Source organism: Lonchura striata, chromosome 25, assembly GCF_050655825.1.
Source record: "Lonchura striata isolate lonStrDom1 chromosome 25, ASM5065582v1, whole genome shotgun sequence".
Taxonomy (NCBI): Eukaryota; Metazoa; Chordata; class Aves; order Passeriformes; family Estrildidae; genus Lonchura; species Lonchura striata.
The window spans coordinates 4,483,061-4,506,773 of NC_140727.1; the positions used below are offsets into that span (position 1 = coordinate 4,483,061).

The window sequence follows — 23,713 nt, forward strand, 5'->3', positions numbered from 1 at the left end:
CTGTCCCTGTCCCGGGGGGCTCTGGCACTGTCCCCGTCCCGGGGGGCTCTGGCACTGTCCCTGTCCCGGGGGTCTCTGGCAGTGTCCCCATCTCGGGGGTCTCTGGCACTGTCCCCATCCCGGGGGGCTCTGGCACTGTCCCCAACCCGGGGGGGCTCTGGCACTGTCCCTGTCCTGGGGGGCTCTGGCACTGTCCCCATTCCGGGGGGCTCTGGCACTGTCCTCATCCTGGGGGGCTCTGGCAGTGTCCCTGTCCTGGGGGGCTCTGGCACTGTCCCCATCCTGGGGGGCTCTGGCACTGTCCCCATCTCGGGGGTCTCTGGCACTGTCCCCATCCTGGGGGGCTCTGGCACTGTCCCCATCCCGGGGGGCTCTGGCACTGTCCCCATCTCGGGGGTCTCTGGCACTGTCCCCACCCCGGGGGTCTCTGGCACTGTCCCTGTCCCGGGGGGCTCTGGCACTGTCCCCAACCCGGGGGGGCTCTGGCACTGTCCCTGTCCCGGGGGTCTCTGGCACTGTCCCCATCCTGGGGGTCTCTGGCACTGTCCCCATCCCGGGGGGGCTCTGACACTGTCCCTGTCCCGGGGGTCTCTGGCACTGTCCCCATCTCGGGGGGCTCTGGCAGTGTCCCCCCCCGGGGGGCTCTGGCACTGTCCCCATCCCGGGGGGGCTCTGGCACTGTCCCCATTCCGGGGGGGCTCTGGCACTGTCCCCATCCCGGGGGGCTCTGGCACTGTCCCCATCCTGGGGGGCTCTGGCACTGTCCCCATCCTGGGGGGCTCTGGCACTGTCCCCATCCCGGGGGGCTCTGGCACTGTCCCCGTCCCGGGGGGCTCTGGCACTGTCCCTGTCCCGGGGGGCTCTGGCACTGTCCCCATCTCGGGGGGCTCTGGCAGTGTCCCTGTCCCGGGGGTCTCTGGCAGTGTCCCCATCTCGGGGGTCTCTGGCACTGTCCCTGTCCCCGGGCGAGCCGCGTGCCCCGGCCAGGCCACACCAAGGGGGGGACAAGGCCCCCAGCCCCCCCCCGCCCCCCACCACAAATTGGGGCCGTTTGGTACAAAACAGGAAGGTTTTTATTGCTGCTTTTCTTAAAAACACTTAAAAACGCTGAGGGAGCTCTGGGGAGCAGGACCCCCCTCCCCAAATCCCGCTGGCCACCGGTGCTGACGCCCCCCAGGACCCCCGAGAGGGGCGGGACCCCCCGTCTGCCCCCTTCCCAAATCATCCTGCAGCAGCGACTCATTTCACCCTTTATTTACATTTCTAAGGAAAATGGGGTTGGGGGTGCCCCCCTCCCCTGCACTTGTGTCCCCTGCGGGGGGGAGGACGACACCGCGACCCCTCCCCACGTGGTGGAAATGGGGAGGGGTCCCAAGGGCGCGGCGGGAGCCGGGGAGGGGGCCCCGTGCCCGGGGACTTGCTGGCACCGGTTTGGGGGGCTCCCGGGGGGCTCCCCGAGGCGGGGAGGGGTCCCCGAGGCGGGGAGGGGTCCCCGAGGTGGGGAGGGGTCCCCGAGGCGGGGGGTTTCCCCACCCTCAGTCACTGTCCGAGCCCACAGCGGAGGAGCCTTTCCTTTTCCTCTTGGCCGGTTTGGGTTTGGTGTCCTCTTCCTCCTGCAGGGACGGGGATGGGGGGGTCACCGCGGGCCCCCCGGGGATTTGGGGAGCCCGGGGGGGTCTCGGGGGTCTCTCACCGAGGCGCTGCTGGAGCCCGACTCCTCCTCGTTGTTGGGGGGCTGCGCGGCGCTCTTGCGGCTGCGGGGGCTGGCCAGCGCCGTGGCTTTCCGGCGGCTCTTGGGGGGCTTGCTGGAGGAATCCTCGTACTCCTCGGCCAGGGAGAAGAGGTCCGAGAACCTGGGGGGACACAGAGGGGCTCAGGGGGTCCCCCCGAGGGCAGGGGAGCAGGAGGAGGGGAAGGGAGGGGGTCTCACTTCATCTTGTGCGCCTCGTCGCAGCTGGCCTGGACGTGCTGCAGCGCCTGCAGGATCGGGGTCTGGCTGAAAACTGGGAGAGAGGCGGGAGCGGGGTGGGAACGGGGTGGGAACGGGGTCAGGGCGGCCCCGAGCCCGCGTCCCCCGGCCCCGAGCCCCGGAGGCACCCACAGTTCTGCTTGGTGTTGGTGAGGTTGAGGCGGAGGTTGTCCAGGTGCTCCAGGATCTGCTCCAGGGTCAGCTGGGCCAGCTTGCTGCTGGAGCTGCGCAGGCTGCGGGGATGGGCCAAGAAACGGGGGTGAGAGCCAAAAAATGGAGAGCCCAAAATGGGGGTGAGAGCCCAAAAATGGGGGTGAGAGCCAAAAAATGGAGAGCCCAAAATGGGGGTGAGAGCCAAAAAATGGGGGTGAGAGCCAAAAAATGGAGAGCCCAAAAAATGGGGGTGAGAGCCAAAAAATGGAGAGCCCAAAATGGGGGTGAGAGCCAAAAAATGGAGAGCCCAAAAATGGGGGTGAGAGCCAAAAAATGGAGAGCCCAAAATGGGGGTGAGAGCCAAAAAATGGAGAGCCCAAAAATGGGGGTGAGAGCCAAAAAATGGGGGTGAGAGCCAAAAAATGGGGGTGAGAGCCAAGAAATGGGGGTGAGAGCCAAAAAATGGAGAGCCCAAAATGGGGGTGAGAGCCAAAAAATGGGGGTGAGAGCCAAAAAATGGAGAGCCCAAAAATGGGGGTGAGAGCCCAAAAATGGAGAGCCCAAAATGGGGGTGAGAGCCAAAAAATGGAGAGCCAAAAAATGGGGGTGAGAGCCAAAAAATGGAGAGCCCAAAAATGGGGGTGAGAGCCAAAAAATGGGGGTGAGAGCCAAAAAGTGGAGAGCCCAAAAATGGGGGTGAGAGCCCAAAAATGGGGGTGAGAGCCAAAAAATGGAGAGCCCAAAAATGGGGGTGAGAGCCAAAAAATGGGGGTGAGAGCCAAAAAATGGAGAGCCCAAAAATGGGGGTGAGAGCCAAAAAATGGAGAGCCTAAAAAATGGGGGTGAGAGCCAAAAAATGGAGAGCCCAAAAAATGGGGGTGAGAGCCAAAAAATGGAGAGCCCAAAAATGGGGGTGAGAGCCAAAAAATGGAGAGCCCAGAAATGGGGGTGAGAGCCAAAAAATGGGGGTGAGAGCCAAAAAATGAAGAGCCCAAAAATGGGGGTGAGAGTCCAAAAATGGGGGTGAGAGCCAAAAAATGGAGAGCCCAGAAATGGGGGTGAGAGTCCAAAAATGGGGGTGAGAGCCAAAAAATGGAGAGCCCAGAAATGGGGGTGAGAGCCAAAAAATGGAGAGCCAAAAAATGGGGGTGAGAGCCAAAAAATGGAGAGGCCAAAATGGGGGTGAGAGCCAAAAAATGGAGAGCCCAAAATGGGGGTGAGAGCCAAAAAATGGAGAGCCAAAAAATGGGGGTGAGAGCCAAAAAATGGAGAGCCCAAAAATGGGGGTGAGAGCCAAAAAATGGGGGTGAGAGCCAAAAAATGGAGAGCCCAAAAATGGGGGTGAGAGCCAAAAAATGGAGAGCCAAAAAATGGGGGTGAGAGCCAAAAAATGGAGAGGCCAAAATGGGGGTGAGAGCCAAAAAATGGAGAGCCCAAAATGGGGGTGAGAGCCAAAAAATGGAGAGCCAAAAAATGGGGGTGAGAGCCAAAAAATGGAGAGCCCAAAAATGGGGGTGAGAGCCAAAAAATGGGGGTGAGAGCCAAAAAATGGAGAGTCCAAAAATGGGGGTGAGAGCCAAAAAATGGAGAGCCCAAAAATGGGGGTGAGAGCCAAAAAATGGGGGTGAGAGCCAAAAAATGGAGAGCCCAAAAATGGGGGTGAGAGCCAAAAAATGGGGGTGAGAGCCAAAAAATGGAGAGCCCAAAAATGGGGGTGAGAGCCAAAAAATGGGGGTGAGAGCCCAAAAATGGGGGTGAGAGCCAAAAAATGGGGGTGAGAGCCAAAAAATAGAGAGCCCAAAAATGGGGGTGAGAGCCAAAAAATGGAGAGCCAAAAAATGGAGGTGAGAGCCCAAAAATGGGGGTGAGAGACAAAAAATGGAGAGCCCAAAAAATGGGGGTGAGAGCTAAAAAATGGAGAGCCCAAAAAATGGGGGTGAGAGCCAAAAAATGGAGAGCCCAAAAATGGGGGTGAGAGCCAAAAAATGGGGGTGAGAGCCAAAAAATGGGGGTGAGAGCCAAAAAATGGAGAGCCCAAAAAATGGGAGTGAGAGGCCAAAAAATGGAGTGAGAGCCCAGAAACTGGGTGAGAGCCCAGAAACGGGTGAGAGCCCAAAAAAATGGGAATGAGCTGTCAAAAAATGGGAGTGGGAGCCCAAAAATGGGGTGAGAGCCAAAAAATGGAGAGCCCAGAAATGGGGGTGAGAGCCAAAAAATGGAGAGCCCAAAAATGGGGGTGAGAGCCCAGAAAATGGAGTGAGAGCCTAAAAATGGGGTGAGAGCCCAAAAAATGGGGATTAGCTGTCAAAAAATGGGAGTGAGAGCCCAAAAACAGGGTGAGAGCCCAAAAATCGGGGAGAGCCCCGAAATGGGGGTGAGAGCCCAAAAATGGGGGAGAGAGCCCAAAAAATGGGGATGAACTGTCAAAAAATGGGAGTGAGAGCCCAAAAAATGGGGCTGAGAGCCCAGAAATGCACTCCCAGACCTCTGGCATTTGTGGGGCAGGGGAGATAAAAGCCCCAGTCCTTTAAGGAAGGAATTCCCAGGAATTCCAGCGTTCTCCACCTGTGGTACTTGTGGGGCAGGAGTCAAAACCCCCAATCTTTTAGGGAGGGAATTCCCAGGAATCAGGAATTCCCAGCTCTGGTGCTTGCGGGGCAGGGGAAAAAAACCCCAAATCTTTAGGGAGGGAATTCCCAGGAATCAGGAATGGAATTCCCGAATCCTCTGGCGCTTGTGCGGCAGGACAGACAATCCCCAGTCCCTGAGGGAAGGAATTCCCAGGAATTCCCGAATCCCCACCTCTGGCGCTTGCGGGGCAGGACGGACAAACCCCAGTCCCTGAGGGAAGGAATTCCCAGGAATTCCCGAATCCCCACCTCTGGCAGGACAGACAAACCCCAGTCCCTCAGGGAAGGAATTCCCAGGAATTCCCGAATCCTCTGGCGCTTGCGGGGCAGGACGGACAAACCCCAGTCCCTGAGGGAAGGAATTCCCAGGAATTCCCGAATCCCCACCTCTGGCGCTTGCGGGGCAGGACAGACAATCCCCAGTCCCTCAGGGAAGCAATTCCCAGGAATTCCCGAATCTCTGGCGCTTGCGGGGCAGGACAATCCCCAGTCCCTGAGGGAAGGAATTCCCAGGAATTCCCGAATCTCTGGCGCTTGCGGGGCAGGACAGACAATCCCCAGTCCCTGAGGGAAGGAATTCCCAGGAATTCCCGAATCCCCACCTCTGGCGCTTGCGGGGCAGGCTGTTGTTCTTGATCAGCAGGGCCTTGATGTGCTCGCCCAGGAGGTCGTCGTGCCGCAGCCCCCAGTGCCGCAGGATGCTGGTGGTGAACTGGTCCTCGGGGTGGCACGGCCGGCTCAGAACCATCTTCACCATCTCCTCGCTGGGCCTGGCACGGCGGGCACGGAACGGCCCCGGGACCCCCGGGACCCCCGGAGAGACCCCGGAGTGGGCACGGGCAGGGAACGGCACCGGGACCCCCGGAGAGACCCCGGAGTGGGCACGGGCAGGGAACCCCGAGGGAGACCCCCGGAGAGACCCCAAAGTGGGCACGGGCAGGGAACGGCACCGGGACCCCCGGAGAGACCCCAAAGTGGGCACGGGCAGGGAATGGCCCTGGGACCCCCGGAGAGACCCCGGAGTGGGCACGGGCAGGGAACGGCCCCGGGAGACCCCCGGAGAGACCCCGGAGTGGGCATGGGCAGGGAACCCCGAGGGAGACCCCTGGAGAAACCCCAGAGTGGGCACGGGCAGGGAACCCCCAGGGAGACCCCCGGGACAGACCCTGGAGTGGGCATGGGCAGGGAACAGCCCCGGGAGACCCCCGGGACCCCCGGAGAGACCCCGGAGTGGGCACGGGCAGGGAACGGCCCCGGGACCCCCGGAGAGACCCCAGAATGGGGATGGGCAAGAAACCCCCCCCGGGACCCCCGGGAGAGCCCCCCAAATCCCCCCCTATGGGGGCCAGCATGGCCCCACACCGGTGGGGACAGCCCAGAGACCCCCAGAGCTCTGCAGTGCCCCCCAGATCGCCCCCTGTGCCCCCCAAACCCCCCCCTGTGCCCCCCAGATCGCCCCCTGTGCCCCCCAAACCCCCCCTGTGCCCCCCAGACCCCCCCTGGGCCCCCCAAACCCCCCCTGTGCCCCCCAGATCGCCCCCTGGGCCCCCCAAACCCCCCCTGTGCCCCCAGACCCCCCAGCGCTCACTTCTCCCTGCGGAGCTGCAGCAGGAGGCAGGACAGGGCCTCGGGGTGCTCTGCAAGGGGGCAAGGGCAGCAGTGTCACCTGGGGTGTCACCCGGGGTGTCACTCCCTGGGAATGTCACCTGAGAATATCCCTGGGAATGTCCCCAGCAGTGTCCCCAGCAGTGTCCCCATGTCCCTGGCAGTGTCCCCATGTCCCCAGCACTGTCCCCCTGTCCCCAGCACTGTCCCCCTGTCCCTGGCAGTGTCCCCAGCAGTGTCCCCATGTCCCCAGCACTGTCCCCATGTCCCTGGCAGTGTCCCCCTGTCCCCAGCAGTGTCCCCAGCACTGTCCCCCTGTCCCCAGCACTGTCCCCCTGTCCCCAGCAGTGTCCCCAGCAGTGTCCCCCTGTCCCTGGCGCTGTCCCCATGTCCCCAGCAGTGTCCCCAGCAGTGTCCCCCTGTCCCCGGCAGTGTCCCCATGTCCCCAGCAGTGTCCCTTGCACTGTCCCCCTGTCCCCAGCACTGTCCCCCTGTCCCCAGCACTGTCCCCCTGTCCCCGGCGCTGTCCCCGCGCTGTCCCCATGTCCCCAGCACTGTCCCCAGCAGTGTCCCCATGTCCCCAGCACTGTCCCCAGCACTGTCCCCCTGTCCCCAGCAGTGTCCCCATGTCCCCAGCAGTGTCCCCAGCAGTGTCCCCCTGTCCCCAGCAGTGTCCCCATGTCCCCAGCACTGTCCCCAGCACTGTCCCCCTGTCCCCAGCAGTGTCCCCATGTCCCCAGCAGTGTCCCCAGCAGTGTCCCCCTGTCCCCAGCAGTGTCCCCATGTCCCCAGCACTGTCCCCAGCACTGTCCCCCTGTCCCCAGCAGTGTCCCCATGTCCCCAGCAGTGTCCCCAGCACTGTCCCCCTGTCCCCAGCACTGTCCCCATGTCCCTGGCGCTGTCCCCCTGTCCCCAGCAGTGTCCCCCTGTCCCCAGCACTGTCCCTGGCAGTGTCCCCCTGTCCCCGGCGCTGTCCCCGCGCTGTCCCCATGTCCCCACCACTGTCCCCAGCAGTGTCCCCCTGTCCCCAGCACTGTCCCCATGTCCCCAGCACTGTCCCCCTGTCCCCGGCACTGTCCCCGCGCCGTCCCCGCGCTGACCCCGGTACTTGAGGTGCTGCAGGATGGGGATGATGGTCTCCAGCGGGATGTTGTGTGCCAGGAACAGCTGCCAGGTGCAGTACTGCTCAAAGGTCTCCCAGTCCAGGCTCTGAACTGCGCCCGCACGGGCACAGAGGGACAGGGGGACGGACAGGGGGACGGGGGGATGGACAGGGGGATGGACAGGGGGACAGAGACAGGACAGCGGGACGGGGGGATGGACAGGGACAGAGAGGGGACAGAGGGACGGGGGGATGGACAGGGGGATGGACAGGGGGACAGGGGACAGGGGGACAGAGACGGGACAGAGGGACGGGGGGATGGACAGGGGGACAGGGAGGGGACAGAGGGACAAGGGGTACGGGGACAGGGGGACAGAGGGGACAGCGGGACAGGGGGATGGCAGGGATGGATAATGGTGACAATGGGGTAATGGGGATAACAGGGACAATGGGATAACAGGGACAACAGGGATAGTGGGGATGGACAATGGGGACAATGGGATAGTGGGGATGGATAACAGGGATAGTGGGGATGGATAACGGGACAATGGGGTTAACAGGGATAACAGGGATAGTGGGGATGGATAACAGGGACAATGGGGTTAACAGGGATAACAGGGATAGTGGGGATGGATAACAGGGACAATGGGGTTAACAGGGATAACAGGGATAGTGGGGATGGATAACGGGGACAATGGGACAATGGGGATAACAGGGATAGTGGGGATGGATAACAGGGACAATGGGGTTAACAAGGATAACAGGGATAGTGGGGATGGATAACGGGGACAATGGGGTTAACAGGGATCTGTGCCAGCCCCTTCCCAAGCTCTGGGGACCCCCAAACCTGCCCAGGGTCCCCCCACCCCTCTGGGCACTGGGAATGGGGACAGAGCCTGTCCCGGGCAGGGGCTGCGGGGCCAGAGCTAACGAGGCTCCCTAATTAACGAGCTGATCCCGCTGCTGCCAAAGCTGGATCAGGGAGAGCGGGATCGGCTCTGGGAGCACCGAGGGACCCCACCGAGAGGCAGATTTGGGGATTTTCCCCATTCCCTGCCTGGCACGGCGGGAGCTGCCGGGAATGGCACCCAGGGCAGGGCAGGGGCACGGGGATAAATCCCAAAATCCGCCTTGGGGCCGTGATCCTTTGTGCCCACAGGGAATTCAGCCCCGGGGGAGGGAATTCCCAGGAATCAGGGAGCAGAATTTCAGCCCTTCCAGCCTCTGGGGCTTTCGGGGCAGGAGAGAAAAAACCCAAATCTTTTAGGGTGGGAATGCAGTGGGAATGGGATACAGGGGAGAAAAACCACCCCAAATCCTCAGGGAGGGAATTCCCAGGAATCAGGGAGCAGAATTCCAGCCCTCCCAGACCTCTGGGGCTTTCGGGGCAGGAGAGAAAAAACCCAAATCTTTTAGGGTGGGAATGCAGTGGGAATGGGATACAGGGGAGAAAAACCACCCCAAATCCTCAGGGAGGGAATTCCCAGGAATCAGGGAGCAGAATTCCAGCCCTCCCAACCTCTGGAGTTCCGGGGCAGGATCTGGGGGTGCTCCTGCCCGTTCCCCTGGGAATGGCACTCACTGAGGATGTTCAGCACGGAATCCTTGCGGAACATGACGAGGTTTCCCATCATCACGTGGCACACGAGCTCCTGGAGCTGGGATTGGGGTGGGGGACAGGGAATGGGGTCAGGATCCAGCGGGAAAAACGCCAGCAGCACCCCTGGGATGGCAGCTGGGGTGGGGGGCTCCCCGCTCTGCCTCCCATCCTCCTCCTCCTCACTCCGAGATCCCACGGGACCCTCCGGAGCTCCAGAGGGAAGCACCTGGAGCGGCCAGGAAGGAATGGGAGCAGGGAGGGGAAGGAAACGCTCGGGCAGGGTCAGGAGAGCCAACCCTTGGGATTTGGGAGCATCCCGGCTCTCGGGAGCCATTCCCAGCCCGGGAAAATTCCTGCCAGGAGCCTCGGGCCGGGCAGAGAGGGGCTCATTAGGGGTAATTAGTGCTGATTGCCCGGGAAATGGCTCTTGGAAGCAGCAGCTTCCAAGGGATCAACCTTTGGACACAGCGGGAGAGCCCGCGGGAGCTTTTTTTGGGACTCATTCCGGGTTAAATCTCCCGGGAATGGCGCAGAGGGGCCGGGAAGGGGTCGGGAATGGGTTGGGAAGGACTGGAAAAGGGTTGGAAAGGGTCGGGAATGGTTGGGAAGGGGTCGGGAAGGGCCGGAAAGGACTGGAAAAGGGCTGGAAAAGATCGGGAATGGTTGGGAAGGGGTTGGGAAGGGCCGGAAAGGACTGGAAAAGGGTTGGAAAAGATCGGGAATGGTCGGGAAGGGGTTGAGAAGGGCCGGAAAGGACTGGAAAAGGGTTGGAAAAGATCGGGAATGGTTGGGAAGGGGTTGGGAAGGGCCGGAAAGGACTGGAAAAGGGTTGGAAAGGGTCGGGAATGGTCGGGAAGGGGTTGGGAAGGGCCAGAAAGGACTGGAAAAGGGTTGGAAAGGGTCGGGAATGGTTGGGAAGAGGTCGGGAAGGGTCGGGAAGGGCCGGAAAGGACTGGAAGAGTTGGAAAGGGTCGGGGATGGTTGGGAAGGGGTTGGGAAAGGCCAGGAATGGTTGGGAAGGGGTGGGGAAGGACTGGGAATGGCTGGAATGGTCGGGAAGGATCCCCCGCACCTGGAAGGAGTCGATGACAGCCACGATCATGTTGAGCAGCTCCCCGCTCCGCAGGGTCTCATCCGGAAACTGGGAATGCACAAACGGCGGGCAAGGTTCCCAGAGAGCCCTCCCAAAAACTGGGATCCCCACGGAAAAGCTCCGGCAGGTCAGAGGGCCTGGAATTCCCTGTTCTCCCAGCTCTGGAATTCCCTGTTCTCCCAGCTCTGGAATTCCCTGCTCTTGGGCCCGGCATGGAAACCCAAAAATCAATCCCAGCAGGAGCCAAGGGCTGATCCAGGACTTGGGGTCAGTGTGGGGATCAGCTGGACCCTGCCCTGGGAGGGATCCTGGGATTTGGGGTCAGTGTGGGGATTCTCAGAATTCAGAGAATTTTTGGGGATTCTCTGCTGCAGCACATCTGGGACGGGACCTGAAGCACACCTGGGACGGGATTTGGACAGGATTTGGAGCACACCTGGGATGGGACCTGGGACGGGATTTGGGGCACACCTGGGACGGGATTTGGGGCACCCCTGGGACAGGGTTTGGACAGGATTTGGGGCACGGCTGGGATGGGATTTGGGGCAACCCTGGGACGGGGTTTGGGGCACAGCTGGGACAGGATTTGGGGCACCCCTGGGACGGGGTTTGGACAGGATTTGGGGCACCCCTGGGACGGGCTCTGGGGCACCCCTGGGACGGCGTTTGGAGCACCCCTGGGATGGGATTTGGACAGGATTTGGGGCATGGCTGGGACGGGATTTGGGGCACCCCTGGGACGGGGTTTGGACAGGATTTGGGGCACCCCTGGGACGGGGTTTGGGACACCCCTGGGATGGGATTTAGGACACCCCTGGGACGGGGTTTGGAGCACCCCCGGGACAGGATTTGGGGCACCCCTGGGACGGGATTTGGGGCACACCTGGGACAGGATTTGGGAGACCCCTGGGACGGGGTTTGGGGCACCCCTGGGACGGGATTTGGAGCACCCCTGGGACAGGATTTGGGGCATGGCTGGGACGGGATTTGGGGCACCCCTGGGACGGGATTTGGGGCACACCTGGGACGGGATTTGGGGCACCCCTGGGATGGGATTTGGAGCACCCCTGGGACGGGGTTTGGGGCACCCCTGGGACGGGATTTGGACAGGATTTGGGGCATGGCTGGGACAGGATTTGGGGCACACCTGGGACGGGGTTTGGACAGGATTTGGGGCACCCATGGGACGGGGTTTGGGGCACCCCTGGGACGGGATTTGGGGCACACCTGGGACAGGATTTGGGGCACGGCTGGGATGGGATTTGGAGCACCCCTGGGATGGGGTTTGGGGCACCCCTGGGACGGGATTTGGACAGGATTTGGGGCACGGCTGGGACAGGGTTTGGGGCACCCCTGGGACAGGGTTTGGGGCACCCCTGGGACGGGGTTTGGACAGGATTTGGGGCACCCATAGGACGGGGTTTGGGGCACCCCTGGGACGGGCTCTGGGGCACCCCTGGGACGGGGTTTGGGGCACCCCTGGGATGGGATTTGGGGCACCCCTGGGACGGGCTCTGGGGCACCCCTGGGATGGGATTTAGGACACCCCTGGGACAGGGTGTGGACAGGATTTGGGGCACCCATGGGACGGGGTTTGGGGCACCCCTGGGATGGGATTTGGACAGGATTTGGGGCACCCCTGGGACGGGATTTGGGACACCCCTGGGATGGGATTTGGACAGGATTTGGGGCACCCCTGGGACGGGCTCTGGGGCAGGGCCGGGCGGCCGGGGCTCACCTCGGTGTAGATGGAGGGCGTGAGGAAGCAGAGCAGGCGCACGTCGTCCTCCTGGCACGCCTTCATGTCCATCATCAGGCAGGTGTGCAGCTCGCCCAGCTGCGTGGCCTGGGCGAACGACTCGTAGAGCCCCATCCTGCCCAGCGCCGCCTTGCTGGGGACACAGCGCACCTGCACAGCTGGCACACAGCTGGGCACGGCTGGCACAGTGCACCTGCACAGCTGGCACGGCTGGCACAGCGCACCTGCACAGCTGGCACAGCTGGCACAGCTGGCACAGAACACCTGCACAGCTGGCACACGGCTGGCACAGCTGGGCACAGCTGGCACAGCGCACCTGCACAGCTGGCACACGGCTGGGCACAGCTGGCACAGCACACCTGCACAGCTGGCACAGCTGGCACAGTGCACCTGCACAGCTGGCACACGGCTGGCACAGCTGGCACAGCGCACCTGCACAGCTGGCACAGCGCACCTGCACAGCTGGCACACGGCTGGCACAGCGCACCTGCACAGCTGGCACACAGCTGGGCACGGCTGGCACAGCTGGCACACACACAGGAGGGCGGGGTCCAGGTGAGGGGGGGGTGCCCAGGTAAGGGGGAGGAGCCACAGAAGGGAGGGAGGAGCCACAGGAGGGTGGGGCTTAGGTGAGGGCAGTGCCCAGGTAAGGGCGGTGCCCAGGTGAGGGGTGCCCAGGTGAGAGGGGCCCAGGTGAGGAGTGCCCAGGTGAGAGGGGCCCAGGTAAGGGCTGTGCCCAGGTGAGGGGTACCCAGGTGAGGGCGGTACTCAGGTGAGGGCCATGCCCAGGTAAGGGCGGTGCCCAGGTGAGGGTGGTGCCCAGGTGAGGGTGGTGCCCAGGTGAGGGCGGTGCCCAGGTGAGAAGTGCCCAGGTGAGCGGTGCCCAGGTGAGAGGGGCCCAGGTGAGCGGTGCCCAGGTGAGGGGTGTCCAGGTGAGAGGGGCCCAGGTAAGGGCTGTGCCCAGGTGAGAAGTGCCCAGGTGAGAAGTGCCCAGGTGAGGGCGGTGCCCAGGTGAGGGCCGTGCCCCGTGCCCACCTGGCCCGCAGGTAGTAGAGCAGGTGGTAGCCGATCTTGGGCTGCTTCTGGTAGAGCTCGGAGAGCAGGTCCAGCAGCAGCGAGAAGCCGCTGTTGTCCTCCTGCATCTGGCACAGGTTCCTTGGGAAGGGCGGGAATGTCGGGAATGTCGGCGGGATAACGGCCCCCGGCGCCGCCCGCTGCCCCCATCCCAAAATCCCAAAAGAGAACCCCTGCTTTCCCCAAAAACACGGCAGAGGGAAGCGGGAAACTCCGTGGGATTCTGGGATGGGCACGGGGCAGGCGAGGCCGGAATTCCCGAGGCTGGAATTCCCAAGGCTCAGAATTCCCAAGGCTGGAATTCCCGAGGCTGGAATTCCTAAGGCCTGGAATTCCCGAGGCTGGAATTCCCGAGGATTTTGGGGCCCTACCGGAAGATCAGGTAAAGCGGCTTCCCCACGGACTCCTCCAGGGACCTGCGGACAGACGGACACACTGAGCTCTGGGATTTCCCGGGAATGGCACGGGAACAGCCCTGGGGAACAGCCCTGGATCCCTGTGGATTTCCCAGGAACAGGAACAGCCCTGGATCCCTGTGGATTTCCCAGGACCAGCCCTGGATCCCTGTGGATTTCCCAGGACCAGCCCTGGATCCCTCTGGGTTTTTCTGGGAATGGGACCAGCCCTGGATCCCTGTGGATTTCCCAGGACCAGCCCTGGATCCCTCTGGGTTTTCCTGGGAATGGGAACAGCCCTGGATCCCTGTGGGTTTTTCTGGGAATGGGAACAGCCCTGGATCCCTCTGGGTTTTCCTGGGAATGGGACCAGCCCTGGCTCCCTGTGGGTTTTTCTGGGAATGGGAACAGCCCTGGATCCCTGTGGATTTCCCGGGAATGGGAACAGCCCTGGATCCCTGTGGATTTCCCAGGACCAGCCCTGGATCCCTGTGGATTTCCCGGGAATGGGAACAGCCCTGGATCCCTGTGGATTTCCCAGGACAGCCCTGGCTCCCTCTGGGTTTTTCTGGGAATGGGAACAGCCCTGGATCCCTCTGGGTTTTTCTGGGAATGGGACCAGCCCTGGATCCCTGTGGATTTCCCAGGACCAGCCCTGGATCCCTCTGGGTTTTTCTGGGAATGGGACCAGCCCTGGATCCCTCTGGGTTTTCTGGGAATGGGACCAGCCCTGGATCCCTGTGGATTTCCCAGGACCAGCCCTGGATCCCTCTGGGTTTCCCAGGACCAGCCCTGGATCCCTCTGGGTTTTCCTGGGAATGGGACCAGCCCTGGATCCCTGTGGGTTTCCCAGGACCAGCCCTGGATCCCTCTGGGTTTTTCTGGGAATGGGAACAGCCCTGGATCCCTCTGGGTTTTCCTGGGAATGGGAACAGCCCTGGCTCCCTCTGGGTTTTCTGGGAATGGGAACAGCCCTGGATCCCTCTGGATTTCCCAGGAACAGGACCAGCCCTGGATCCCTGTGGATTTCCCAGGACCAGCCCTGGCTCCCTCTGGGTTTTTCTGGGAATGGGACCAGCCCTGGATCTCTGTGGATTTCCCAGGACCAGCCCTGGATCCCTCTGGGTTTTCCTGGGAATGGGACCAGCCCTGGATCCCTCTGGGTTTTTCTGGGAATGGGAACAGCCCTGGATCCCTCTGGGTTTTTCTGGGAATGGGACCAGCCCTGGATCCCTGTGGGTTTTTCTGGGAATGGGACCAGCCCTGGATCCCTCTGGGTTTTTCTGGGAATGGGACCAGCCCTGGATCCCTCTGGGTTTTTCTGGGAATGGGACCAGCCCTGGATCCCTGTGGGTTTTTCTGGGAATGGGACCAGCCCTGGATCCCTCTGGGTTTTTCTGGGAATGGGAACAGCCCTGGCTCCCTCTGGGTTTTTCTGGGAATGGGAACAGCCCTGGATCCCTCTGGGTTTTCCTGGGAATGGGAACAGCCCTGGATCCCTGTGGGTTTCCCAGGACCAGCCCTGATCCCGGAGCAGCCCCAGCTCCCAGCAAAGCCTGGAGAAGGAACTGGCCCGGGAGAGCCCAGCAGAAACCCCCGGGAACATTCCCGGGAATATTCCCGGTCCTTACTCCTCGGTGATCTCCTCCGGCAGCACCTCCCCGCGGAAGTGAGCCTTGAACAGCTCCTGCAGGCACGAGGCGAGCACCGAGAGCTGCTCCGAGTCGAAATCCTCCTGGGAACGGGAGCGGGAGAGCTCAGACCCTGCCCGGGATGGGCCCGGGTCCTGGGATGGATCCCAAATCCTGGGATGGATCCCAAATCCTGCCCGGGATGGGCCCGGGTCCTGGGATGGATCCCAAATCCTGGGATGGATCCCAAATCCTGGGATGGATCCCAAATCCTGCCCAGGATGGGCCCGGGTCCTGGGATGGATCCCAAATCCTGGGATGGGTCCTGAATCCTGGGATGGGTCCCAAATCCTGGGATGGATCCCAAATCCTGCCCGGGATGGGCCCGGGCCCTGGGATGGATCCCAAATCCTGGGATGGGTCCCAAATCCTGGGATGGATCCCAAATCCTGCCCGGGATGGGCCCGGGTCCTGGGATGGATCCCAAATCCTGGGATGGGTCCCAAATCCTGGGATGGATCCCAAATCCTGCCCGGGATGGGCCCGGGTCCTGGGATGGATCCCGAATCCTGGGATGGAGCCCAAATCCTGCCTGGGATGGGCCCGGGTCCTGGGATGGATCCCAAATCCTGCCCGGGATGGGCCCGGGTCCTGGGATGGATCCCAAATCCTGCCCAGGATGGATCCCAAATCCTGGGATGGATCCCAAATCCTGCCCGGGATGGGCCCGGGTCCTGGGATGGATCCCAAATCCTGGGATGGATCCCAAATCCTGCCCGGGATGGATCCCAAATCCTGCCTGGGATGGGCCCGGGTCCTGGGATGGATCCCAAATCCTGCCCGGGATGGATCCCAAATCCTGCCTGGGATGGGCCCGGGTCCTGGGATGGATCCCAAATCCTGCCTGGGATGGGCCCGGGTCGGGGGATGGATCCCAAATCCTGCCCGGGATGGGCCCGGGTCGGGGGATGGATCCCAAATCCTGCCCAGGATGGGCCTGGGTCCTGGGATGGATCCCAAATCCTGCCCAGGATGGGCCCGGGTCCTGGGATGGATCCCAAATCCTGCCCAGGATGGGTCCTGAATGCTGCCCGGGATGGATCCCAAATCCCACCAGGACAGATCCCAAATCCTGCCCAGGATGGATCCTGGATCCCAGCTGGGACAGATCCCAAATCCTAGCCAGGATGGATCCCAAATCCCAACCAGGATGGATCCCAAATGCCAGCTGGGACAGTTCCCAAATCCCCCCCAAGATGGATCCCAGATCCTGCCAGGCCAGATCCCAAATTCCAGCTGGGACAGATCCCAAATCCCAGCGGGGATGGATCCCAAATCCCCCCAGGAACGATCCCGGATCCCGCCAGGACAGATCCCGAATCCCAGCGGGGATGGATCCCAAATCCCCCCAGGACAGATCCCGGCTCCCGGCCGCTCCCGGCCCCGTTACCTCCAGGACCTGATCCACGATCTCCTGCATGACCTCGCACTGCGCCTCCGTGTCACTGCGGCAGCAAGGGACAGAGAGCCGCTCACCGGGGGCACTGGGAGCACTGGGAGCACTGGGAATGGGCACTGGGAGCACTGGGAACGGGCACTGGGGGTACTTGGAACGGGCACTGGGGGTACTGGGAGCACTGGGAACGGGCACTGGGAGCACTGGGAATGGGCACCAGGGGCACTGGGAGCACTGGGAATGGGCACTGGGAGCACTGGGAGCACTGGGAATGGGCACTGGGAGCACTGGGAACGGGCACTGGGGGTACTGGGAACGGGCACTGGGGGTACTGGGAGCACTGGGAACGGGCACTGGGAGCACTGGGAATGGGCACCAGGGGCACTGGGAGCACTGGGAACGGGCACTGGAGGCACTGGGAGCACTGGAGGGCACTGGGAGCACTGGGAGCACTGGGAACGGGCACTGGGAATGGGCACTGGGAGCATCGGGGGCACTGGGAACGGGCACTGGGAGCACTGGGGACGGGCACTGGGAGCACTGGGGACGGGCACTGGGAACGGGCACTGGGAATGGGCACTGGGAATGGGCACTGGGAGCACCAGGAGCACTGGGGACGGGCACTGGGAGCACTGGGAGCACTGGAAACGGGCACTGGGAGCACTGGGGACGGGCACTGGGAACAGGCACTGGGAATGGGCACTGGGAGCACTGGGAGCACTGGGGACGGGCACTGGGAGCACTGGGAATGGGCACTGGGAGCACTGGGAGCACTGGGAGCACTGGGAACGAGCACTGGGAGCACTGGGGACGGGCACTGGGAACAGGCACTGGGAATGGGCACTGGGAGCACTGGGAACGAGCACTGGGAGCACCAGGCGGGGCTCGGCGCAGCCTCTGGGGGAGGCCCAGGGCTGCAGATCCCAGGCTGGGGTGAATCCCAGGATTTTTAGGGCGTTAAAGGCAGGAATTCCATGGAATGGCCGGGGCTGAGCCCTGCTCAACCTCCCCTGGGCGCTGGGAATTGAGGGCGGAGCTGAGAGCCCCGGGGCTCTGCTCCAGCTCCTTCCCAAGCCCTTTTCCTGCAGGAATTCCTGCTCTGGGGACAAAGCGTGGCTGAAGGAGCTCCCTGGGGAGATCCCTGGGAATGGGAATGGGAATGGGATGGGAATAAGGGCCCCACCTGCCCTTCTGCAGCTGCAGCACTTTGTCCCGCAGGGACTCGTCCAGCTGCTCCAGGAACGGGGTGATGTCCACGGGCTCCTCCACGATGGATTCCTTGATCGGATGGAACCTGAACTCCCTCTTCTTCCCTGGAAACCCGGGAAGCCCCCCTGGAATGAGGGATTTTCCTCCTCCCCAGCAATCCCTGTCCTGGATCCTTCTTCCCCTCCGGATAAAGGTGGGAATGTCTGGGATCGTGCTCCCTGCTCAGTGTCCGCTCCCAAACCCGACCCTCCAACATTCCCAAGGAGGCAGAACTCGGGATCGGGATCCTGAAGCTCCCAGGCCACATCCTCTGCCCCATGCCAGGCCCGTGGGCACTTCCCAGAGCTGGAAAAACCCCCTGGCATGGTGGGAATCCCCCAGGGAGGCTCCAGAGGGGACCTGAGGCTGGAAAAGCGCTCTGAGCTCCTGGGAACGGCCAGGAGAGAGAACAAACCCTTCCCAAATCCCGCTGGGTTTGGGAATCAGCCCTTCCACAGCCGGAGGAAACCTGGGATCTCGCAGCGGGATCAGCTGCTGGGCAATGGTGCTGCCGGCCGGGAATTCTGCGTGTGCCAGCGGGGAATTCCAGCAGCTCCCTGACCTTTGCTGCTCAGCTCCTCCTCGTCGTCGCTGAAGGCGGCCTCGGCGTTGTCGTAGCAGCCGTCGTCCTTCTCCAGGTGATTCTCCATCTCCATGGGAACCGGCTCCTCGATTTTCACTGGCAGCACGGAGCCAGGTGAGGCCTCGGCCAGGGCCTCTCCCAAAAAACAGCCCCGGGAAAGGATCCCAGCAACCACAATTCCCTAAATCCCGTTTCAATCCCTCAAACTCCCAGCCCCGCTCCCCCGGAGCCTCGCCCGACCCAGCCGGCCACTGCTGCTGGAGGGATTCCTTGGAAAAATCCCTGGGAGGATCTGCCAGGAGCCCCCCTGGCTCCCTACCTTCGATGGGGGGCGAGGGAGAACTGCAGAATTCCGGGAATTTCTCCCTGAGCATGGCCCGGAGCTCCTTGTCCAGCTTGGGGTTGTCGAAGAGCGGGGCCAGGTGCCTGCGAGGGACAGGACAGGGATCAGCTGGAGCAGAATTCCCTGTGGGAATGCTGCCCTGGGCTGGGGTTTGTCACCTGCAGCTCCCTGGGATGCCACCAGAACAAAAGGGGCTGGAATTCCTGGGAGCAATCCCGGGAAATCCCAATTCCCTCATGGGGCAGTTCCAGGACATGACCACGGCTGCTCCCAGGGTTTCATGGATAACAGGGTGGGCTCAGAGCTCTGGAGAGACCCCGGGGCTGGAATTCCTGGGAAGAATCCTGGGAAATCCCAATTCCCTCACCCTCACATCCCAATTCCCACGTGGGGCAGTTCCAGGACACGACCCCGGCTGCTCCCAAAGTTTCATGGATAACAGTAAGGGTTCAGAGATCTCGGAGAGACCCAGGGGCTGGAATTCCTGGGAGCAATCCCGGGAAATCCCAATTCTCTCATGGGGCAGTTCCAGGACATGACCCCGGCTGCTCCCAGGGTTTCATGGATAACAGGGTGGGCTCAGAGCTCTGGAGAGACCCCGGGGCTGGAATTCCTGGGAAGAATCCTGGGAAATCCCAATTCCCTCACCCTCACATCCCAATTCCCACGTGGGGCAGTTCCAGGACACGACCCCGGCTGCTCCCAAAGTTTCATGGATAACAGTAAGGGTTCAGAGATCTTGGAGAGACCCAGGGGCTGGAATTCCTGGGAAGAATCCTGGGAAATCCCAATTCCCTCACCCTCACATCCCAATTCCCACGTGGGGCAGTTCCAGGACACGACCCCGGCTGCTCCCAAAGTTTCATGGATAACAGTAAGGGTTCAGAGATCTCGGAGAGACCCAGGGGCTGGAATTCCTGGGAGCAATCCCGGGAAATCCCAATTCCCTCATGGGGCAGTTCCAGGACACGACCCTGGCTACTCCCAGGGTTTCATGGATAACAGGATGGGCTCAGAGCTCTGGAGAGACCCCGGGAGCAGGAGGCAGCTGTGTCCACGTTGGGAATTCAGGGAAAACATGGAAAAACCCCGGGGCTCTTACGCCAGGACTCGCTTCTCCACGATGTGGGTGAGGGAGTTGAAGACGCCCTGCCGGACGTGGGCTTCCAGAGGGGGGTAGAAGTTGGGAATAATCTGGAAGAGATCGGGATGGAGAGCGGGCTTAGGGGATTGTGAGCGGGAGGAAATCCCTGCCAGGGGCAGGAAATTCGGGAACGCTCAGCTCTGCCCAGGGAGGGCCGGGATTCCTCCCTGGAGCCGGGACCTGCCGGAGCCTTCCCCAGCCCCGCGGCCGGTCCGGACTGGGAGGGAGGGATGGAGCTCCAGGCCCTTCCCAGAAACACCCCAGCCCTCCCGGGAAACATTCCTGGAACCAGCCCTGGGATGGGACAGGATCTCTCTGGATCATTCCCTGACACTTTGATCCATCCCTGGAGCTGCTGCCCAGCCCTGGGATGGGACAGGATCCCTCTGGATCATTCCCTGACACTTTGATCCATTCCTGGCACTGCTGCCCTGCCCTGGGATGGGACAGGATCCCTCTGGATCATTCCCTGACACTCTGATCCATCCCTGGAGCTGCTGCCCTGCCCTGGGATGGGACAGGATCCCTCTGGATCATTCCCTGACACTCTGATCCATCCCTGGAGCTGCTGCCCTGCCCTGGGATGGGACAGGATCCCTCTGGATCATTCCCTGACACTTTGATCCATTCCTGGCACTGCTGCCCTGCCCTGGGATGGGACAGGATCCCTCTGGATCATTCCCTGACACTTTGATCCATCCCTGGAGCTGCTGCCCTGCCCTGGGATGGGACAGGATCCCTCTGGATCATTCCCTGACACTCTGGGAGCTCCAGGTGACTCTGGATCCCAGAGAGGGGGGGAATCCCGGGGAGATCTTTTTGGGTGGGATCTGGGGAGCCCAGCAGGTCTCTCTGGCCCTCTCCCAGCTTTCCCATCCCCAGGGATTCCCTGGAGCAGGAGGGGCGCTCACCCGGCACATGAAATCCAGCAGCGTGGCCGTGATGGCCGGGTGGGGCTTCATGGAGTGGTGCATGACCAGGATGGCAGGTTCTGGGGGAGGAACGGGCTGAGACCCCGGATCCCAGATCCCAGAGCCCTGCCGAGGGATCCACGGGATCCACGGGCTGGGGGCAGCCGGCGCCAGAGCTGCCCGTGGGTCACAGCGACCCCAGGGATCCCAGCCCATGGTGGATCCCATCCCAAGGCAGATCCCAACGGATCCCACCCCAGGAGCAGCCCAGGATCCCATCCCAAGGTGGATCCCCATGGATTCTATCCCAGGAACATCTCATGGATCCCACCCCAGGAGCAGCCCAGGATCCCAGCCCAGGATCCCATCCCAAGGTGGATCCCCATGGATTCTATCCCAGGAACATCCCATGGATCCCACCCCAGGAGCTGCCCAGGATCCCAGCCCAAGGTGGATCCCCACAGATCCCATCCCAAGGCAGATCCCCATGGACCCACCCAAGAACCCATCCCAAGGTAGATCCCACCCCAGGAACACCCCATAGATCCCACCCCAATGCAGATCCCTGTGGATCCCACCCAGGAACCCATCCCAAGGTGGTTTCCCATGGATCCCACCTCAGGAACACCCCATGGATCCCATCCCAAGACAGATCCCCACAGATCCCACCCAGGAACCCATCCCAAGGTGGTTCCCCATGGATCCCACCTCACGAACACCCCACGGATCCCATCCCAAGACAGATCCCCACAGATCCCACCCAGGAACTCATCCCAAGGTGGTTCCCCATGGATCCCACCTCAGGAACACCCCACGGATCCCACCCCAGCGGATCCCCGGGACCCCCCACACCGATGTTCATGATGCTGTCCTTCTCAGGATTAAAGAAGAGCCAGTCGTAGAACAGCGCCAGTTTGGCGTTGGAAGCGGCCACGTTCGACTGCAGGAGACCAAAAAACCCCAAATTTTCCACCAGGATCCCTCCAAGATTCCCTTGAGATCCCTCCAAGAGCCCCCTGAGATCCCATCTTGTGTCCTGGTTTTGGGATCTTCCCATTCCCAGCCCATCCCGTGCCGCGTTTTTGGGATGTTCCCATTCCTGTGCCCCATTTTTGGGATGTTCCCATTCCCACACTCTGTTTTTGGGATGTTCCCATTCTCACGCCCCGTTTTTGGGATGTTCCCATTCTCACACCCCGTTTTTGGGATGTTCCCATTCCCGTGCCCCATTTTTGGGATGTCCTCATTCCCACACTCCGTTTTTGGGATGTTCCCATTCTCACGCCCCGTTTTTGGGATGTTCCCATTCCCACACTCCGTTTTTGGGATGTTCCCATTCCCACACTCCGTTTTTGGGATGTTCCCATTCCTGTGCCCCATTTTTGGGATGTTCCCATTCCCACACTCCGTTTTTGGGATGTTCCCATTCCCACACTCCGTTTTTGGGATGTTCCCATTCTCACGCCCCATTTTTGGGATGTTCCCATTCCCACACTCCGTTTTTGGGATGTTCCCATTCCCGTGCCCCATTTTTGGGATGTTCCCATTCCCGTGCCCCATTTTGGGGATGTTCCCATTCCCACACTCTGTTTCTGGGATGTTCCCATTCTCACACTCCGTTTTTGGGATGTTCCTATGCCCATGGCCCATTTTTGGGCTCTCCCTGCTCCTGGCCCACGCCGTGCCCGTTCTGGGATGCCCATTTTTGGGGTGCCCATTTTAAGGTGCCCGTTTTGATGAGCCCATTTTGGGGTACCCATTTCAGGGTGCTCATTTCAAGGTGTCTGTTCCAGGGTGCCCGTTTTGAGGTGCCCATTTCAAGGTGCCCATTTTGAGGAGACCATTTTGGGGTGCCCGTTTTGAGGTGCCCATTTTGGAGTGCCCGTTCCGTGGTGCCTGTTTTGAGGTGCCGATCTCAAGGTGCCCATTCCAGGGTGCCTGTTTTGGGGTGCCCGTTTTGAGGTGCCCATTTCAAGGAGCCCATTTTGGGGTGCCTGTTTTGAGGTGCCAATCTCAGGGTTCCCATTTCAAGGTGCCCATTTTGAGGTGCCTGTTTTGGGGTGCCCGTTTTGAGGTGCCCATTTCAAGGAGCCCATTTTGGGGTGCCTGTTTTGAGGTGCCGATCTCAGGGTTCCCATTTCAAGGTGCCCATTTTGAGGTGCCTGTTTTGGGGTGCCCGTTTTGAGGTGCCCATTTCAAGGAGCCCATTTTGGGATGCCTGTTTTGAGGTGCCAATCTCAGGGTTCCCATTTCAAGGTGCCCATTCCAGGGTGCCTGTTTTGGGGTGCCCGTTTTGAAGAGCCCAATTCAGAGTGCCCATTTCAAGGTGCAAGTTCTGGGGTGCCTGTTTTGAGGAGCCCATTTAAGAATGCCCATTTTGGAGTGCCTATTTCAAGGTGCCCATTTTGGGGTGGCCATTCTGGGGTGCCCATTTCAGGTTGCCCATTTCGAGGTGGCCATTCTGGGGTGCCCATTTCAAGGTGCCCATTTTGGGGTGGCCATTCTGGGGTGCCCATTTCAGGTTGCCCATTTCGAGGTGGCCATTCTGGGGTGCCCATTTCATGTTGCCCATTTCGAGGAGCCCATTTTGGGGTGCGCATTTCAAGGTGCAAGCTCTGCGGTGCCTGTTTTGGGGTGCCCACTCAAGGTGCCCGTTTTGGGGTGCCCGTTCCAGGTTTTGGGGTGCCCGTTTTGGGGCTGACCGTGCAGGTGGTGAGCAGCCAGCCGATGATGGCCCAGCGGGGCAGGATGTCGGAGCTCAGCACCTCGTTGGAGGGGTGCACCACGCCGCAGATGTAGCGGATCAGGTCGCAGCGCAGGGACTGGCTGTCGGGCGTGGACAGGTACTGCCGCTGGAACCAGTCCTGGTAGCGCTTCTGCTGCCCGAACCGCACCTGGGGACAGGTGGGGCTGGCACCGAGACAGGGACAGGGACAGGGACAGGGCTGGCACTGGGAACAGGGACAGGGACTGCCGCTGGAACCAGTCCTGGTAGCGCTTCTGCTGCCCGAACCGCA

The 23,713-nt window shown here is 61.7% G+C and overlaps 1 protein-coding gene across 1 annotated transcript in view; it reads right to left on the reverse strand.

Annotated features, from left to right (window-relative positions):
* Positions 1–1,242: 1,242 nt before the first annotated feature.
* The window catches only part of INTS3 (integrator complex subunit 3), a 36,449-nt gene continuing 13,978 nt past the window's right edge, over positions 1,243–23,713 (reverse strand). The window contains exons 10-30 of the mRNA XM_077789420.2: positions 23,399–23,590; positions 21,549–21,636; positions 20,697–20,776; positions 19,744–19,835; positions 18,618–18,724; positions 18,278–18,394; positions 17,651–17,780; positions 16,462–16,516; positions 15,012–15,115; positions 13,357–13,401; positions 12,947–13,066; positions 11,891–12,044; positions 10,132–10,200; positions 9,042–9,117; positions 7,458–7,571; positions 6,341–6,389; positions 5,355–5,522; positions 2,102–2,202; positions 1,931–2,003; positions 1,694–1,853; positions 1,243–1,613 (exon numbers count right to left, since the gene is read on the reverse strand). Coding sequence (XP_077645546.1) covers positions 1,536–1,613; positions 1,694–1,853; positions 1,931–2,003; positions 2,102–2,202; positions 5,355–5,522; positions 6,341–6,389; positions 7,458–7,571; positions 9,042–9,117; positions 10,132–10,200; positions 11,891–12,044; positions 12,947–13,066; positions 13,357–13,401; positions 15,012–15,115; positions 16,462–16,516; positions 17,651–17,780; positions 18,278–18,394; positions 18,618–18,724; positions 19,744–19,835; positions 20,697–20,776; positions 21,549–21,636; positions 23,399–23,590 — 2,172 coding nt within the window. The 3' untranslated portion in view covers positions 1,243–1,535. The remainder of the gene's footprint in view (positions 1,614–1,693; positions 1,854–1,930; positions 2,004–2,101; positions 2,203–5,354; positions 5,523–6,340; positions 6,390–7,457; positions 7,572–9,041; positions 9,118–10,131; positions 10,201–11,890; positions 12,045–12,946; positions 13,067–13,356; positions 13,402–15,011; positions 15,116–16,461; positions 16,517–17,650; positions 17,781–18,277; positions 18,395–18,617; positions 18,725–19,743; positions 19,836–20,696; positions 20,777–21,548; positions 21,637–23,398; positions 23,591–23,713) is intronic.